Here is a 20,240-nt window from a genome sequence, read left to right on the forward strand (position 1 = left end):
ATTAGATACATACATGGATAGGATTAGATATTCCTGAGGTCAGCACAGATGCGCCGCTACCCCTGAGGACTAAGCTGGAACGCCTCGGAAAAGTCTGTCTCCCTTACCACGCCCTTCAAACCGGAACACAGCAGCGCTTAACACTGCTGTTATTAGGTAGAAATAGGTGTGGCGGTGGTGCCGCCAGGTGAGATTAGATATTCCTACCTGAGATAGGCCACAAATGCATCGCTACCTCTTAATACTTGATACTAAAGCTGGAACGCCTCGGAAAGCGCCTAACACTGTTGTTATGAGCAGAAATAAGTGTGGCGGTGATGCCGCTGGAGTCGAATCTTTATAGTATGGTTCGACCGGTGAGGTACCTTTTACAATTAATTAATTTAAAGTAGTCAGGTATTTTTGTTTCATTTCTTTAAAGATGTGAGGATATTTTTTTTATGTTTTAAAGAAGTCATATATATTTTTTTTTTTTTTTTAAGCAGAAGTATATTTTACAGATATTTTTTTTTATTAATTTTTATTAAGGTTGACTGGTAGAGAATGCTCATAGAATTAAGTCCGCCTTAGTACCATTAGGTATATGAACAATAAAAAAAAAAATTAATTAACATAACATTTTTTGCGTGATTTACAGAAATTCCTGGAGGTCCCCCGGCCATCGGTGGCGGCTACCGGGGTCTCCATCTGCTTATACTACTTAGCGTACTGCGAGGACGCTATGGAGCGCGTGTGTCTGTTACCACGAGCGACACTCGCACATCTCGTCAAGTGAGTTGTTTGTTATATAGCTGCAGCATGCAGACCACCTGATGGTGACTATCTGATAACCGCAGATAGGATTAGACTCCTACCTGTGATCGGCCTCATATGCACCGCTACCCTTGAGGATTATTCTGGAATACTTCGGAGGACAACTGTAATCAACCCCAGATCGGATTAGAGTCCTACTTACAGTCTGCCACTGATGCGCCGCTACCCCTGAGGATTTGTCTGGAATGCCTAAGATAAGTATGTCTCTTACCATACCCCTTAAACCAGAACGCAGCAGCGCTCAAACCTGCTGTTATTAGACAGATATAGGTGTCTGTGTCTCTATCTGTCTATACTATAGTTTAGTGTGGAGCTAAGCCCTAGTATAAGATAGGTTTTACGGCAGTATTAAGATAGTTATAATAATGCCTTCCAGTCGAATCATCACTGATATTATTGCAATGGAGGAAGGGGGATTATGGTAGGAAGATGATAAGATTGATTCGCAATATTATGGTTGTGACGCAACCATAACAGTGTTATAAAATCATCGATTTCGTTTTGTTGATTAGCATTTAAGATCTCTTTAATAAATAACAAGTTGTCGCCAGCAAACAAAACTTTGATTGCGGTGTTCCTCATACACATTATCCTCGTATTATATAAGTATCCATATTCAGATGTAATATTAATTTGAAAATTAAATAAAATCAATACACCTAACGTGAATTTATTTAGTACTCTCTAAGTTACTAAAGTAAATAAAAAATAACATTTTTTTACAGATACGCTCTATGGCTGTTAGAATGTTCACACGACTCTGGTCGGTGCCACGCCACTATGTTCTTCGGGCTGTCCTTCCAATTCAGAGTCATACTAGAGGAGTTTGACAATCAGGTCAGTATTGAGATTAAAATGACACGGATTTGTGATAAATTTTGTTTTTTTATAACCGCGTGTGGAGAATAGTGTGTGCGAGTGTACGTGACGAGTGTGTGCAAGTGTACGTATCTGCTTGTGTAGAGTTCGCGCCAAACTGCTAGTCCGCTCTGAAAATAGAAAGGAGTCGTGTCGCAATAGCAAATTGTAGATATTAGCTGGACGAAGACAGTGCAGGATCTCCCTGGTATTCTCCGCTGTCCGCTCTCGCTCGTGGGTACATAGCTGCATCCGCATTGGCTCTCTGACTGACACCTGCGCGCAACATCTTCAAAGTGGATTTGAAGTTTGGCGTGGACTATATTTTTAGTTAGATTCATAAATAGATGTCTAAAATGTAAACAAAGGTTAGGACCTTTGTTTATTGATAGGTTAGGTAGGCCTAACCTATCAATAAAATACGTTTCAAATGGTAGATTCTTATTTTTGACGATATTAAAGTAATAATAAAATAATCATTTTAATTAAATTAATTACATTTTCTAATGTTTATATCACCTCAATTTCGTTCCATACATGGTATATAGCTTGTATACCTACGTGCGTATCTTTGTGTGTGTGTGTGTGTGTGTGTGTGCGTGTCGAGTACACATATATCTCAATGTTACACGGTTATTTTTCCTAGGACGGTCTCCGCAAGCTGTACAACGTGATCTCGACGCTGCCGATCCTGGGCTCGGACGAGGAGGAGGCGCGCGTGTCCGACGACGAGACGTGCGCGGCGCGACAGATCGTGCGGCACGTGTGCGTCGCGCTCAGGAGGTAACATACTGTTTATTAACTTGACCTGTATGTATGTATGTAACTTACCCACTGCAGGGGTATGGGTAGAGTCCGCGGCAAATTGCTAGTCCGCTCTGAATATAGAAACGAGTCGTCACGCAACGACAAATTGTAGATATTAGCGTACCCGCACGTTGCTACGGAGGATATGATTGTATTTGTGTTCGACCGGAATGGCTCTCTGACTGCACAACTACTCCAGAGCGGACTAAAAGTTTGGCGCGAACTATACCCTCCCACAAGAAGTAGCATTTCACAGGGACTTATGTTTGGTTTGTTTTAATAAATTATGAGCATGTTGGCGTCATTCGAAATTCAATATAGCAGAAGCTCCAAGATGGCGGACCAATTATTTTATTCACCCCACGATGTGGGTATCAAATGAAAGGGCAGAGTCTGATTTTTTTTAACAATTTGATTTCTTTCTTATTTTTTATATGCAACGGCCTAATGCCGTTTCTAATATTATTTTATACGTTTCTAATATTTGGTATACATAAATAAATAAAATAAAGAGTATTTGTTGTTGTTGTTATTTTTGTTGTTGTTGTTGTTGTATTTTAAGCATAACCCTTGTTCCAGGTACCTAGAGGCTCATCTGAGGCTCCGCGCCGCTCAAGTGGCGCGGCAATTAGGCGACAATGTACCCGAATTACCGCCTTATAAGGTTGGTGGTTTAAAATTGCCTTAAAACTACATAAACGTACACTTAAAATACAAATAAAAAAATTAGGAACCAAATATGTTTTCATGTGAGTGAATTTCTTGTAATTATTAATGAAAATAAAGTTTCATAAATCATACATTTCCTATAAAACTTGCATTATTTAGTAGCCAATCTGTAGTATCTGTCAGTTTAGGTTAAAAACTATTTTTTGTCCCAAACGCTAAGGATGAAAAAAAAATCTCTCATTTCCCGCTTCTAACCATATTTCGTCAGTTAAAAGCTTATTTCGTCATCGCTGCCACATTTTGTCAATTATGCCTGTAACTCATTTCGTCGTTCCTGGATCTATTTCGTGAATTAAACACTAATTTCGTCATCTCTACCATATTTCCTCAATTAAACGCTCATTTCGTCGTCCTTCCCCAAGCATATTTTGTGAATTAAACTATTTCGTCGTCCACGGTCATATTTCGTGAACTCTCTTTTAGTCGCCCCATATTTCGTGACATAAAATACTTATTATCGCCGACAAGCATATTCTTGAATTAAACGCTCATTTCGTCGCCCGCAACCATATTTCGTCAATTAAACGTTTACTTCGTCGTCCTCCACGCATATTTCGTAAATCAAACGTTAATTTTGTCGTCTCCAAGCATATTTTGTCCCTTAACCGCTCACTTCGTCGTCCACAGGCATCAAAGTCCTCAGCGGAGGAGATCCAGGAGAACATCGAGATAGTCCAGAACGCGCCGTGGTCCCGCTGGGCGGCGGTGGACGAGCTGCTGGACCTGGGCGGCGTCACGCTGCTGCTCAGCGTCGTCGGCTACGCGTACGACTGGAACTTCAACGGCAGGTGCGACACACACACACACAGAGAGAGAGAGGCAAACACACAGAGACGTATAAACAAAGAGAGAGAGAAAGCGAGCGAGCCCGCACAGACAGACACGCACATACGCGCGCGCACACACACATGCACGCACACACATGCACATGCACACACACACACACACGCACGCACACACACGCACACACACACATACGCAGACACACATGCACGCACACACACACGCAGCCACACATGTACCCACACACACATGCACACGCTGACACAAACACACGCGCGTACGCACACACTGTTATCCAATTACAGAATAGGTGGTAGACACCTCTTTGGTTTGACTCTGGCGACATCATCAGCACACCTATTTCTGCGTCATAACAGCAGTGTTAAGCGCTGCTATGTTCTGGTTAGAAGGGTGTGGTACGGGAGACATTTCCCGAGGTGTTTCAACTTAGCCCCCAAGGGCAACGTCGCGTCTGTTGTCGACCTCAGATAGGGATCTAATCCTATCTGGAGTTTATTACAGATGTCAATGGGCGACAGTAGCCACTTACCATCAGGTGGACTGCATGCTCGTCTGCTACTACTATATTATAAAAAAAATCAGGCTATCACTCCTATTTTTCCTCGCCTGCTAGTCCTATATTATATGAATACGATGTGTGTCTGTTACAGGGCGGAGACGGTCCGTTCAGCGCTCGACGTGATCTCAGTGTGTTGCGTGTCGCCGCGCGGGCAGCTGCTGCTCACGGAGAAGATTGACATGCGAGACGCGGACATCACCACCGGGGTTAACATCGTGCTAGGTGAGACAGGCATGGACCGTGTCAGGCACGGGGTGGGTCAGACACGCGCCGTGTCAGGCACGCGCTTTGTTAAATACGTTATGTGACAGGCATGGACCGTGTCAGGCACGCGCTGTGACAGGCATGGACTGCGTCAGGCACGGAACGTGTCAGGCACGCGCTGTGACAGGCATGGACCGTGTCAGGCACGGAGCGTGTCAGGCACGCGCTGTGACAGGCATGGACCGTGTCAGGCACGGGGTGGGTCAGGCACGCGCTGTGACAGACATGGGCCGTGTCAGGCACGGGGCGGGTCAGGCACGCGCTGTGACAGGCATGGACCGTGTCAGGCACGGGGCGGGTCAGGCACGCGCTGTGACAGGCATGGACCGTGTCAGGCACGGGGCGGGTCAGGCACGCGCTGTGACAGGCATGGACCGTGTCAGGCACGGGGCGGGTCAGGCACGCGCTGTGACAGACATGGACCGTGTCAGGCACGGGGCGGGTCAGGCACGCGCTGTGACAGACATGGACCGTGTCAGGCACGGGGCGGGTCAGGCACGCGCTGTGACAGTCATGGACTGCGTCAAGCACGGGTCGTGTCAGACACGCGCCGTGAACGACAGTGAAGACAGAACTCAAAGAGAGTTTCGAGAGAGAGCGGCGCGTGCCAGACAGTCCGCGAGAGACACGGACTATGCTAGACTTAGAACTTGAAGAGAGGTTGACTTATAGAATCATTAAGCACTACATTCGAAGGCCCGGACGAAATCCGAATGGCCCAAAAGATCGATTCTCGATTGATCTATATCAGAAAGTACATAAGAAAGCAAGAAATAAAAATATATTTCCAGGTGCGGCCGATGGTGAGATCCTACCGGAGCCGGAGGTGCAGAAGGCGGCGTTGAACGTGCTCGTCAACTGTGTGTGCGCACCTGTACATAGGGTAATGTATTTTTTTATAATATAGGAGTAGCAGACGAGCATGCAGTCCACCTGATGGTAAGTGGCTACTGCCGCCCATGGACATCCGTAATCAACCCCAGATAGGATCAGATATTCCTACCTGAGGTCGGTCACAGATGCCCCGCTACCCCTGAGGACTAAGCTGGAACGCCTCGGAAAAGTCTGTCTCCCTTACCACACCCTTCATACTGGAACACAGCAGCGCCTAACACTGCTGTTATTAGGTAGAAATAGGTGTGGCGGTGTCCGGAGTCGAACTACAAAGGGTTCTACCACCTTCATATTGTATTGTATTGTATCTTGTTTATTGAAAATTAAACAAAAATAACGCGTTTGTTAAAAGAAGTTATTGCGTATAAGTGCTTTTATTAGTAAATTTGATTCCATTTCCTTTTTCAATTTATTAATTTGTAAGATGCATTTTTTAATAATAATAATTTACAAGATAATTGTAAATAAAACAAGCCATCTAAAATTGCCATGTGAGGCATGGTTCCCAAAATGCTGGCAGCGTTTCCTTTTTGAAAATATGACTGTAGCTTGATTCATAATTAGGTGTCTAAAATGTAAACAAAGGTGTTGACCTATCAAGAAAAAATGTTTCAAATGCTAGTTTCAAATTAAATTAAATTAAAAAATTAGTTTCTTATTTTTGACGATATTAAAGTACCTAATACAACAATAATAAAATAATAATCTAAATAAATTAAGATTAATTAACATTTTCTAATATTTATATTCCTTCAATTTCGTTCAATACAGTAATAATAATAAAAAACAAGATTTATGGTAGAAAATTAAAATTTAATAATGGTAACACAATCGGAATTCAAAACATTTCTTGTTCCGTCATTTTTAAGTTCCTTAGCTAATATTATTCATAGTCGTATTCGTTTTCATAGCGTGTTTGTTAAATTGTGTATAATTGTTAGTTTTCGTTTTTTGTTGAGTTTGTTAAAGTTTTTATTTGTTGTTAATTTTGACAGTGACATTTCTTTGTTTACATTTTGGACACCTAATTATGAATCAGACTGTAGTTATTTTATATATGTTTCAATCTTATCTATTTTCTATGTATCTCACAGGCGGGTACGTCATCAACGCGTCTCTCAGTGACTGGCTCCACTAAGAAGAAGAGCACGGTGAAGTCGTACGAGGACGTGATACAGAAGGTGTGGGAGAGTGTTCGTACGAACAACGGCATTATGGTGAGTTGTTACCTATTTGTAGGTGTTTTAAAGATGGTAGAAATGTATCTTATATATAAAACGAGCTTTTGTTCGCGGCTTCGCTCGCGTTACGAAGTAATATTTTCATCCCCTATTTTATTCCCTTGGAGGTAGAATTGATCAAAATCCTTTCTTAGCGGATGCCTACGTCATAACATCTACCTGCATGACAAATTTCAGCCCGATCCGTCCAGTGGTTTGGGCTGTGCGTTGATAGATCACTATGTCAGTCAGTCACCTTTTGAGTTATATATATTTAGATTCTTGTGTCACAATGTTAGTTACCGTACTCCTCCGAAACGGTTTTCACCAAATGTTATATGCATATTCAGTAGGTCTGAGAATCGGCTACTATCTATTTTTCATACCCCTAAGTGATAAGGGTTGTTCACCCTTAACATTTTTTTTTATATGGCAACACAACGTTTGCCGGGTCAGCTAGTATACGTATAATTAATTATTTATTAGGGTTTCATATTATTTTTCCTTTTTGACATAATTTAGGTGTAATGTGGTGTAAACGTATGGTGATGCTTACGTGTGGAAGCGTACACACATATAGTCCGCGTAAAACTGCTAGTCTGCTCTGAATATAGAAATGAATCGCGTCGCCATAGCAAATTGTATGACTACACCTGCTCGCAACAACTTCAGAGCGGACTAGCTGTTTGGCGCGGACTATACCTATTTAAATAAACACTGATGTGTGAAATGCAACATTTTGATATTCGTTAATAATTCGCTGAATAACTTGCCGAGTATGTAAAAGTCGCACACGAATATAGACGCATAATCCTTTATTTCTCAACTAATTCAATACCGTTGAAATTGGTCGAATATTTTTCAGAAGTATCGAATACAGTCGATAGAGTTATTTGCATCGGTCGATTAATTCAAAATCGAATATTAGGCAAAAATATTCGATTATTTTAAAATCGCTTTTTTTTACCGAATACAGTCAGGAGTATTGATCGATTAATTAAAAATCGATTATTACGCAAAAAAAAGATCATTAGAATGGTTTTTATTTTCCCATCACTATCTCTAACGCCTTATCTATCTGTGTGCAGGTGCTCCTCTCGCTGATGCTAGTGAAGTCCCCGATAACGGACGCGGACCGGCTGCGCGGCCTCGCGTGCCGCGCGCTGGCCGGCCTCGCGCGCTGCCCCACCGTCCGCCAGATCATCTCCAAGCTGCCGCTGTTCACCACCAGCCAGATCCAGGGTGAGTGTGTGTGTGCCGCCCCACCGTCCGGCAGATCATCTCCAAGCTGCCGCTGTTCACCACCAGCCAGATCCAGGGTGAGTGTGTGTGTGCCGCCCCACCGTCCGGCAGATCATCTCCAAGCTGCCGCTGTTCACCACCAGCCAGATCCAGGGTGAGTGTGTGTGTGCCGCCCCACCGTCCGGCAGATCATCTCCAAGCTGCCGCTGTTCACCACCAGCCAGATCCAGGGTGAGTGTGTGTGTGCCGCCCCACCGTCCGGCAGATCATCTCCAAGCTGCCGCTGTTCACCACCAGCCAGATCCAGGGTGAGTGTGTGTGTGCCGCCCCACCGTCCGGCAGATCATCTCCAAGCTGCCGCTGTTCACCACCAGCCAGATCCAGGGTGAGTGTGTGTGCCGCCCCACCGTCCGGCAGATCATCTCCAAGCTGCCGCTGTTCACCACCAGCCAGATCCAGGGTGAGTGTGTGTGTGCCGCCCCACCGTCCGGCAGATCATCTCCAAGCTGCCGCTGTTCACCACCAGCCAGATCCAGGGTGAGTGTGTGTGCCGCCCCACCGTCCGGCAGATCATCTCCAAGCTGCCGCTGTTCACCACCAGCCAGATCCAGGGTGAGTGTGTGTGCCGCCCTATCAAATCTTACATTTCATTGATTACAGATGTAAATGGGCGGCAGTAGCCACATACCATCAGGTGGACAGCATGCTCGTCTGCTACTCCTATATTATAAAATAGATAAATAAATAAACCCTCATTATTCTGATCATCTTCCTCCACAGTGTTGATGCGGGACCCGATCCTGCAGGAGAAGCGGCAGGAGCACGTGATGTTCCAGAAGTACGCGCTGGACCTCCTCGAGCGGGTGTCCGGGAAGAGTAAACACATGGGAGCAGAGTTTGAGACCTCGCTCGCTAATATACATAAGGTATGTCTTAATACTATGCAACTATTGTACGATGTGGTATGAGTTTGAAGTTTATTCGACAAACGCCACACCTATTTCTTATAACCTCGGTGTTAAACGCCGCTATGTTTCGCTTTGAAAGATGTTAAAGTAAATATATTAATCCAAGCGATTCTGGGTTATATGATTTTTACCAGCTAAATGTGCGCGTCGTAAAAACACTTATCTTTTAGTGAGACACAATTTGTTAAGGGACACAAACTTGCTCGAGTAGAACATCATTTTTAGCGTGTTGTTTGTATTTAAACAAACTTTTATTAATTACACCACGGAAATATAACTTTTATTTGCCTATTTAACACATGCTTCTCGTCTCCAGGCGAACGTGGTAGCGCAAACCCGCATCAACTATAACGAGCGTCAGCTGCTGCAGTTGGTCGCGTCGCACCTGCTGTCCCGTGGGTTACCTCACAGCGCGGCCACTCTGCAGCGCGAAGCGGGACTGCCGCCCCCCGCGCAGCACGCCCCCGCGCCCCCACCCCCGCCAGTGTACACACCCTCCACGCCCGCGAGGGTAAATGACGTCATCAGTTTTGTATATGCCCGCCATGCATGTTAGGTTGCGTGACGTCACAACGCGCAGCACGCGCACTCCAAGCCTGCCCGGCGAGTGACGTCATCACGTGCAGCTCGCGCAGTCCACACCGGCACGGATGTGTGACGTCATCACGTGTAGCGTGCGCCCTCCACGCCGGCCCGGTGAGTGACGTAATCAAGTGCAGCGCGCGTAATCTACGTCAGCCCGGACGTGTGACGTCACCACGTGCAACGCGCGCATTCCACGCCGGCTCGGTCGTGTGACGTCATCACGTGCAGCTCGTTTACGAGCGTCAGTTGCTGCAGTTGGTCGCGTCTCACCTGCTGTCCCTGGACTGCCGCACAGCGCAGCGCCGCTGCAGCGCAAAGCGGGACTGCCGCCGCCCGCCCAGCACGCCCCCGCGCCATCCCCGCCGCCCGTGTACACGCTCTTCACGCCTGCAAGGGTGAGTGACGTCATCATGCTCTATATACGCGCAGTCCATGCTGGCCCAGACGTGACGTGTGACGTCATCGTATGCAGGCGACCTCCACGCGTCCGGTGAGTGACGTCATCACATGCAGAACGCGCCGCCGTCCCAATAGGAGTGAGTGACGTCATCACGTACAGCGCGCGCAGTCACGCCGGCCCGCAGAGTGACGTCATTACGTACAGTACGTGCCCGCCATACATCTGGTGAGTGACGTCATCACATGCGGCACGCGCCCGCCGTCGCCGTCCGAGTGAGTGACGTCATCACATGCGGCACGCGCCCGCTGTCGCCGTCCGAGTGAGTGACGTCATCACATGCAGCACGCATCCGCCACGCCCGCCACGGAGTGTGGCGTCATTGTATTCGTATATTTGTACTCTTCCTATCAGCTTGAAAAGTTAAATCATTTGCTACATCTATAATACGACAAAAAATGTATTTTTCCTCCCCAGCCCCGTCTCTCGGTGTCCCGACAAAGCAGCAGCTCATCACTACACCGCGACAGTATCGAACCCCAGCACAATCATACGGAGGAGGCTAGCCCCATACCGGCCGTTATTAAACTCAGGTGAGATGCTTGTACTCGGGTCAGTTGTAATGGTAGATTAATTATTGACCTCGAGTTTAAAGCAATTGCAAGTTATTGAAGTACCCACATACATTAAACTCGGATGAGCTACAACAGTTGATTATAAAGTCGAGTGGGTTGCAATACATGGTTATTTAATTTGCGCATATTTTTGTGTTCAGTTATTACTCTGAAATTTTATTTTAATATTTTAATACTATGGTAAAAGGCGAAAATGTTTTAGAACTTGTATGATTGGTTAAGATTGGTTTGGTTGAGGACGCCTCTGCCAGGCTCATTTCTATTTTGTGTTTCGGTTGGAGGGTGTGCCACCTGACTTAATTCTCAGGAGTGGCTTTAGGTCAGGTCAGAAATCTTATCATATATGGACTAGTAATTTTCCCGTCAGGTGGACTTCATTTCCGTCTGCTCCTACATTATAAACAAAATGTCCCCAGGAAGGTGCAGAACCCGACCCACGGCTGCGTGACGTCATCCCCTACGGGCGCGGAACGCCGCTCCCTCCAGAAGCAGACAGTGGAGAGGGGGGAGAGGGCGGCCTCCCCTCCCCGCGTCACGTTGCACTCCATCATCACGGAGTACCTGTACAACCAGCACGCGCTCTGCAAGAACCCCGTCGTCACCTGCCCCCAGTTCAACCTGTTCGAGTGAGTGTGTGTTACGTGTGTTACAGCACACGTGGTAAGGTAGTTCGGTGGGAGATGTCCCTATGCCAAAAGATCTCCGGTCATTTGTTTGTCATTAAATTTTGTACATACGTTGTCAGGTGTCCAGAAAAGGGAAAAAAGGCACTGTTCTCGAGGAATGGAATGATATCAACTTTTAAGATTTCAATCAATGTCACTGACCTCTGATTGCGAGTGAAGTCGCGGGTAAAACCTAGTCTATTACATATGCTTAATTTCATGGTGACGTCACAACTCATTCTTTCATATTTACGATTGTAGTGTCTATTCATGATGATGTCACAACTCATTCTTCCACATTTACGATTGTAATGTCTATTCATGATGACGTCACAACTCAGTTTTTCACATGAACGATTGTAATGTCTATAATCGTCGTCCGCAGGCCGCACAAGTGCCCCGAGCCGGCGATGCGCGGCGCGCTGTGCGGCCGCTCGCGCAACGTGTGCGCTCACGTCGCGCGCCGCGAGCTCGGCGCGCCCACCGCGCGGCGGCACCTCGCGCGCCCGCTGCACGCGCACTTCGCGCCCGCGCGCACGCTGCGCCCGCAGGACGACGACGCGTACTTCACGCACACCGTGTTCCACGTGCGTACACACACACACACACACACACACACACACCTCGCGCGCCCGCTGCACGCGCACTTCGCGCCCGCGCGCACGCTGCGCCCGCAGGACGACGACGCGTACTTCACGCACACCGTGTTCCACGTGCGTACACACACACACACACACACACACACACACACCTCGCGCGCCCGCTGCACGCGCACTTCGCGCCCGCGCGCACGCTGCGCCCGCAGGACGACGACGCGTACTTCACGCACACCGTGTTCCACGTGCGTACACACACACACACACACACACACACACACACCTCGCGCGCCCGCTGCACGCGCACTTCGCGCCCGCGCGCACGCTGCGCCCGCAGGACGACGACGCGTACTTCACGCACACCGTGTTCCACGTGCGTACACACACACACACACACACACACACACACACCTCGCGCGCCCGCTGCACGCGCACTTCGCGCCCGCGCGCACGCTGCGCCCGCAGGACGACGACGCGTACTTCACGCACACCGTGTTCCACGTGCGTACACACACACACACACACACACACACACACACCTCGCGCGCCCGCTGCACGCGCACTTCGCGCCCGCGCGCACGCTGCGCCCGCAGGACGACGACGCGTACTTCACGCACACCGTGTTCCACGTGCGTACACACACACACACACACACACACACACACACCTCGCGCGCCCGCTGCACGCGCACTTCGCGCCCGCGCGCACGCTGCGCCCGCAGGACGACGACGCGTACTTCACGCACACCGTGTTCCACGTGCGTACACACACACACACACACACACACACACACACCTCGCGCGCCCGCTGCACGCGCACTTCGCGCCCGCGCGCACGCTGCGCCCGCAGGACGACGACGCGTACTTCACGCACACCGTGTTCCACGTGCGTACACACACACACACACACACACACACACACACCTCGCGCGCCCGCTGCACGCGCACTTCGCGCCCGCGCGCACGCTGCGCCCGCAGGACGACGACGCGTACTTCACGCACACCGTGTTCCACGTGCGTACACACACACACACACACACACACACACACACCTCGCGCGCCCGCTGCACGCGCACTTCGCGCCCGCGCGCACGCTGCGCCCGCAGGACGACGACGCGTACTTCACGCACACCGTGTTCCACGTGCGTACACACACACACACACACACACACACACACACCTCGCGCGCCCGCTGCACGCGCACTTCGCGCCCGCGCGCACGCTGCGCCCGCAGGACGACGACGCGTACTTCACGCACACCGTGTTCCACGTGCGTACACACACACACACACACACACACACACACACCTCGCGCGCCCGCTGCACGCGCACTTCGCGCCCGCGCGCACGCTGCGCCCGCAGGACGACGACGCGTACTTCACGCACACCGTGTTCCACGTGCGTACACACACACACACACACACACACACACACACCTCGCGCGCCCGCTGCACGCGCACTTCGCGCCCGCGCGCACGCTGCGCCCGCAGGACGACGACGCGTACTTCACGCACACCGTGTTCCACGTGCGTACACACACACACACACACACACACACACACACCTCGCGCGCCCGCTGCACGCGCACTTCGCGCCCGCGCGCACGCTGCGCCCGCAGGACGACGACGCGTACTTCACGCACACCGTGTTCCACGTGCGTACACACACACACACACACACACACACACACACCTCGCGCGCCCGCTGCACGCGCACTTCGCGCCCGCGCGCACGCTGCGCCCGCAGGACGACGACGCGTACTTCACGCACACCGTGTTCCACGTGCGTACACACACACACACACACACACACACACACACCTCGCGCGCCCGCTGCACGCGCACTTCGCGCCCGCGCGCACGCTGCGCCCGCAGGACGACGACGCGTACTTCACGCACACCGTGTTCCACGTGCGTACACACACACACACACACACACACACACACACCTCGCGCGCCCGCTGCACGCGCACTTCGCGCCCGCGCGCACGCTGCGCCCGCAGGACGACGACGCGTACTTCACGCACACCGTGTTCCACGTGCGTACACACACACACACACACACACACACACACACCTCGCGCGCCCGCTGCACGCGCACTTCGCGCCCGCGCGCACGCTGCGCCCGCAGGACGACGACGCGTACTTCACGCACACCGTGTTCCACGTGCGTACACACACACACACACACACACACACACACACCTCGCGCGCCCGCTGCACGCGCACTTCGCGCCCGCGCGCACGCTGCGCCCGCAGGACGACGACGCGTACTTCACGCACACCGTGTTCCACGTGCGTACACACACACACACACACACACACACACACACCTCGCGCGCCCGCTGCACGCGCACTTCGCGCCCGCGCGCACGCTGCGCCCGCAGGACGACGACGCGTACTTCACGCACACCGTGTTCCACGTGCGTACACACACACACACACACACACACACACACACCTCGCGCGCCCGCTGCACGCGCACTTCGCGCCCGCGCGCACGCTGCGCCCGCAGGACGACGACGCGTACTTCACGCACACCGTGTTCCACGTGCGTACACACACACACACGCACACACACACCTCGCGCGCCCGCTGCACGCGCACTTCGCGCCCGCGCGCACGCTGCGCCCGCAGGACGACGACGCGTACTTCACGCACACCGTGTTCCACGTGCGTACACACACACACACACACACACACACACCTCGCGCGCCCGCTGCACGCGCACTTCGCGCCCGCGCGCACGCTGCGCCCGCAGGACGACGACGCGTACTTCACGCACACCGTGTTCCACGTGCGTACACACACACACACACACACACACACACACACCTCGCGCGCCCGCTGCACGCGCACTTCGCGCCCGCGCGCACGCTGCGCCCGCAGGACGACGACGCGTACTTCACGCACACCGTGTTCCACGTGCGTACACACACACACACACACACACACACACACACACCTCGCGCGCCCGCTGCACGCGCACTTCGCGCCCGCGCGCACGCTGCGCCCGCAGGACGACGACGCGTACTTCACGCACACCGTGTTCCACGTGCGTACACACACACACACACACACACACACACACACACCTCGCGCGCCCGCTGCACGCGCACTTCGCGCCCGCGCGCACGCTGCGCCCGCAGGACGACGACGCGTACTTCACGCACACCGTGTTCCACGTGCGTACACACACACACACACACACACACACACACACACCTCGCGCGCCCGCTGCACGCGCACTTCGCGCCCGCGCGCACGCTGCGCCCGCAGGACGACGACGCGTACTTCACGCACACCGTGTTCCACGTGCGTACACACACACACACACACACACACACACACACACCTCGCGCGCCCGCTGCACGCGCACTTCGCGCCCGCGCGCACGCTGCGCCCGCAGGACGACGACGCGTACTTCACGCACACCGTGTTCCACGTGCGTACACACACACACACACACACACACACACACACACCTCGCGCGCCCGCTGCACGCGCACTTCGCGCCCGCGCGCACGCTGCGCCCGCAGGACGACGACGCGTACTTCACGCACACCGTGTTCCACGTGCGTACACACACACACACACACACACACACACACACACACCTCGCGCGCCCGCTGCACGCGCACTTCGCGCCCGCGCGCACGCTGCGCCCGCAGGACGACGACGCGTACTTCACGCACACCGTGTTCCACGTGCGTACACACACACACACACACACACACACACACACACCTCGCGCGCCCGCTGCACGCGCACTTCGCGCCCGCGCGCACGCTGCGCCCGCAGGACGACGACGCGTACTTCACGCACACCGTGTTCCACGTGCGTACACACACACACACACACACACACACACACACCTCGCGCGCCCGCTGCACGCGCACTTCGCGCCCGCGCGCACGCTGCGCCCGCAGGACGACGACGCGTACTTCACGCACACCGTGTTCCACGTGCGTACACACACACACACGCACACACACACACACCGCGCGGCCGCCGCGCGCTGGCCGTGACCCCTGCACGCATGCACACACACGCATATATTGCACGTGCACTTCACCAGCGTACACACCGCACACATACACGCTGCACATGCACGTTGCGTTCGTACACCTCACACACACCCGCCACCAATATGAATACTCTTCGGCCCACTAACACACCGACACGTTCGTTTGAGCCGATAGTCAATCACCGACTGATAACATAAAGCCTGCGCCCTCTTTGTGATAGTAATGACATATGCAATCTATTCAGTTAAAAATTGTATTTTGTTAACATTTGAAAATAGAAAATCTCTTACACATTTTTTTTTAAATAATAATAATTTTCATATTTTACAGCCAACGCAACACCAGTTGTTAGCGGCGACGTCAAACGGCGACATCCGCGTGTTCAACCTGTTCTCGGGCACCGAAGAGAATTCCTATCAAGTTCACGAGTCATATATATATCATATGCAGGTATGGTAACCGATTTATTTATACTTTTTTCACTTTAAATGTGTTTTATTATTGTAAGTGGTCTGGGATAGTCGAGTAGTTGAAAAACGGTTGAAAGTCGGTCGGGTTTGAGGTTCAATTTCTAGGCAAGCGACGTTTAACTTTTAAAGGCTAAGCTTGTATTAAAAAATAATTATAATGTGTTAGAGCGACGAAGAAAAATATCGTAAGGAAATCTACACGCTTGACAGTTTCTTCAATCTCGAAGGTGTGTGAAATCCACCAAAACGCAATTAGCCAGCGAAGTGGATTATGCCCTAAACTTATATATCCCATCTCTCACTTTGCGAGGAGATCCATGTCCCGTAGGAGAGTAATAGGTTGACTACAGGTGGTCTATGTCAATAACTTATTTAATGAAACCTGGAATTATAGTATTACTAGTTTTCGCCCGCGGCTTCGCCCGCGTTTAAAAGAAAATAATATGACATACTAACATCCATAAAACTGAAAATTCGTACCTTCATTGGAACGACAGTGGCACCATCTCAGACTATCTTTGTACAACTTTTCATTAAAATCGGTTCAGTGGTTTAGGCGTGAAGAGGAGACAACCAGACAGACAGACAGACAGACGGAGTACTTTCGGATTTATATTATTAGTAAGGATCTGAGTAACACGTCAGGCTGAGGATTAAGTTAACACACATCAGATTAACATTTCTTCCTTATATTATTAAAATTAGGGATCGTTTAGAAAACTTTGATGGCGTGATTGAGGGTACAAGTAGCGCCATCTATCACCAACATAAAACATAATTATTGATAATTCTAAGTTTCGATTATTTGAAAGTTAATCGATTATGGTTTCTTCCGAATGGTTTGCTTCCGCAAGCTGTAGCCGTAAATTGTCGTAAACTGCAAAATTTCTTGACTGATATAACATTGCAACGAAGCCCTATGATACTTTTTGATGTAGGATAAATTGGTTTCTGGACACAGTTTAATTGAAATAAAATGTGTAATACAATAATTATAAATTTTATTAATTATTCTTGTTAATAAATTATTTCGTAATTGTATGTCTAGAAGTATTTGACTTTCCAATTACGTGTTATACGTTCATACAAAGTTAGTTCAAAAATTTTATGACATTAGGATTTTGAAGGTGGTAGAACCCTTTGTGGTTCGACTCCGGCGGCACCACCGCCACACCTATTTCTACCTAATAACAGCAGTGTTAAACGCTGCTGTGTTCCGGTTTGTAGGGTGTGGTAAGGGAGACAGACTTTTCCGAGGCGTTCCAGCTTAGTCCTCAGGGGTAGCGGCGCATCTGTGGCCGACCTCAGGTAGGAATATCTAATCCTATCTGGGGTTGATTACAGATGTCCATGGGCGGCAGTAGCCACTTACCATCAGGTGGACTGCATGCTCGTCTGCTACTCTTATATTATAAAAAAAAAAAAATGGCATGTGTCAAAATGGGCCTATTAAATTGTGACGACTATAGCAGAAGTATCTGTTCTATACTATGTTAATGTATTCGCAGGCGAGCAGAGACGGGCTACTACTACTGGCGTCCTCCACCACCACGTGGCGGACGCTCTCAGCACTATGGAATATGAAGGAGTTTGAGCAGCTGTGAGTTTTACATTAATATATGTAGATATATTACGTGTTGTGTACTCTTCGGTATGTATGTATGACTGTATAGATTCTATACTCCTATGAGTATAAAAAGAGTAAGTGCTATCTACACACTAGGACTTTTCACACACACGAATATACAATCACCCAGACCAAGAAATAAATCTGAATTTATTATTTCGATATTTGGCTAATAGGGAAACTAACCTGGAACCGAATTAGTGTCACTTTTATTTGTAACAAAATGGCGTGTTTAATATATTTTTTGTTTTATATATAAGAGTAGCAAACTAGCAAGCACACGCAGGCAGGCACGGCCGGTCATGGACATCTGTGATCAACCCCAGATAGGATTAGAGTCATACCTGAGGTCGGCAACAGATGTGTTGATACTCTAATCCTCAGAGGTCCAGTTGGAACTGTAGGTGTATATATGTACCGGTTTTATAAAAATAAATCAATAATCTCATTCTTACCAAAAAAAGTAAAAAAATATATACATATATCCAAAATAGATTATTTACAGAGCACATTTGAATTCAATACAACTGTGAAGTGGTGTTCACAAGGTGTTTCGTTATGGAGAAGAAGCGGCGAAAGAAACTCTTCTTCTGTGAGATTCAAAATGTGTTTGGGTATTTTATTGTATTAGCGAATACAGTTACCCATGAAAGATCTAGGCACCTTACATAATCTATGTTTAGGAACTGCTAATTTATTTCTATGTGTATAGTAAAGTGTAACTTCAAAAACAAAATTCCATTCCAGTTTCCAACTAGACAGCGAGGAGTACGTGGAATTCTCGAAAATGACCGACGAGAGGATAATAGGCACCAAGGGGGAGACCGCTACTATATACGACACGCGCACCGGCCGCGAGCTGCTCACACTCACGCCGGCCATCAGCAACCAGTACGCGAAGAACCGCGCCACATTCAACCCCACCGACGAGCTGGTGCTGTCAGGTAGGTCAAGTTATACTGGTTTACGTAGGCCAGAATAACCAGTATGTAAAGAGCCGCGCTGTAAAGCAGCTGGTACTGTCAGGTAGGTCTACTTATGTTGGTTGTAGTACCCAGTATAAGAAGACCCACGCCACCAATGGGCTGGTTCTGTCAGGTAGGTCACTTTATATTGGTCGCGGTATGCCGGCTATATCAACCAGTATGCAAAAAGCCGCGCTGCCAACCAGCTGATACTATCAGGTGGGTCTACTTATGTTGGTTATAATAGCCAGTGTATGAGGAATCACGCCGCCAATGAAATAGCGCGTGCACGTAGGTCACCTTATACTGGTTGTTCTTATGCCGCCTATAGGACCCAGTATGCAAAGAACCGCGTTATCAAACAGCTGGTACTATCAGGTGGGTCAGCTGATACTGGTCAGTACATGAGCTTTCCAGTATAAGAAGAGCCGCGCCAATGAAGAATTTGTTCTGTCGGTGTCAAAAAAAATAATATAAGCCATTTGAAATTGCCATGTGAGCCATGATTCTCAAAAATATTTTATTTAATATTTTTCCTATTGGGTATTAAAGAATATTTTTTATTTTATATTTACAGACGGTGTCCTATGGGACGTGAACACGGGCAAGGAGATACACAAATTCGACAAGCTGAACCAAACGCACAGCGGGGTCTTCCATCCGAACGGGTTAGAGGTGAGTTTAATATACAGGGTGAATTTTTCAAACGGGCCTTCAGGGCTAAATCCCAAACTATAAGGATTAACGAAAAATGCAGTTTGTCATTTATCTTATATTTTTTTCAAAATTAACTTGTTCGATTCCCGGCTAGTGTAAAGATATTTTAAAAAAGTAATGATGCAGTTTTTGTTTTTATTAAAATCGGCCTCGTACCTCCTTTCAGCATTTTCCGCTAGTCCTTATGCTTACTTATGGTTTTAATACTATTGAGTTGCTAATTTCATGTTATAGGTAATATCAAATACGGAAGTATGGGACCTAAGAACATTTCACCTACTACGGACAGTGCCTGCGTTAGACAAATCTGAGGTTAGTATTTGAAACTATACATTCATTGTAGTGTTAAATCAACTTTAAAAAAAAATGTGAGCCGTCACGGGACGCCTGGCAGATGTG

The 20,240-nt window shown here is 49.2% G+C and overlaps 2 protein-coding genes across 2 annotated transcripts in view; both read left to right on the forward strand.

Moving 5' to 3' along the window:
• The window catches only part of LOC140751252 (uncharacterized), a 110,269-nt gene extending 91,514 nt beyond the window's left edge, over positions 1–18,755 (forward strand). The window contains exon 9 of the transcript XR_012103288.1: positions 18,708–18,755. The gene's annotated coding sequence lies outside the window, so the exon portion shown is untranslated. The remainder of the gene's footprint in view (positions 1–18,707) is intronic.
• The window catches only part of mahj (LisH and WD40 domain-containing protein mahjong), a 42,212-nt gene that overhangs the window by 11,836 nt on the left and 10,136 nt on the right, over positions 1–20,240 (forward strand). Inside the window, exons 11-29 of the mRNA XM_073085144.1 lie at positions 638–771; positions 1,539–1,650; positions 2,318–2,454; positions 3,058–3,142; positions 3,835–3,995; positions 4,662–4,792; positions 5,626–5,717; positions 6,823–6,945; positions 8,037–8,190; positions 8,971–9,116; positions 9,475–9,669; positions 10,618–10,733; positions 11,192–11,401; positions 11,826–12,027; positions 16,393–16,512; positions 18,041–18,132; positions 18,907–19,103; positions 19,702–19,799; positions 20,076–20,153. Of these exons, the coding sequence (XP_072941245.1) occupies positions 638–771; positions 1,539–1,650; positions 2,318–2,454; positions 3,058–3,142; positions 3,835–3,995; positions 4,662–4,792; positions 5,626–5,717; positions 6,823–6,945; positions 8,037–8,190; positions 8,971–9,116; positions 9,475–9,669; positions 10,618–10,733; positions 11,192–11,401; positions 11,826–12,027; positions 16,393–16,512; positions 18,041–18,132; positions 18,907–19,103; positions 19,702–19,799; positions 20,076–20,153 (2,583 nt within the window). The remainder of the gene's footprint in view (positions 1–637; positions 772–1,538; positions 1,651–2,317; positions 2,455–3,057; positions 3,143–3,834; positions 3,996–4,661; positions 4,793–5,625; positions 5,718–6,822; positions 6,946–8,036; positions 8,191–8,970; positions 9,117–9,474; positions 9,670–10,617; positions 10,734–11,191; positions 11,402–11,825; positions 12,028–16,392; positions 16,513–18,040; positions 18,133–18,906; positions 19,104–19,701; positions 19,800–20,075; positions 20,154–20,240) is intronic.

This window comes from Epargyreus clarus, unplaced genomic scaffold (assembly GCF_041222505.1).
Source record: "Epargyreus clarus isolate Ecla_fem2 unplaced genomic scaffold, WU_Ecla_fem_2.2 ptg000022l, whole genome shotgun sequence".
Lineage (NCBI taxonomy): Eukaryota > Metazoa > Arthropoda > Insecta > Lepidoptera > Hesperiidae > Epargyreus > Epargyreus clarus.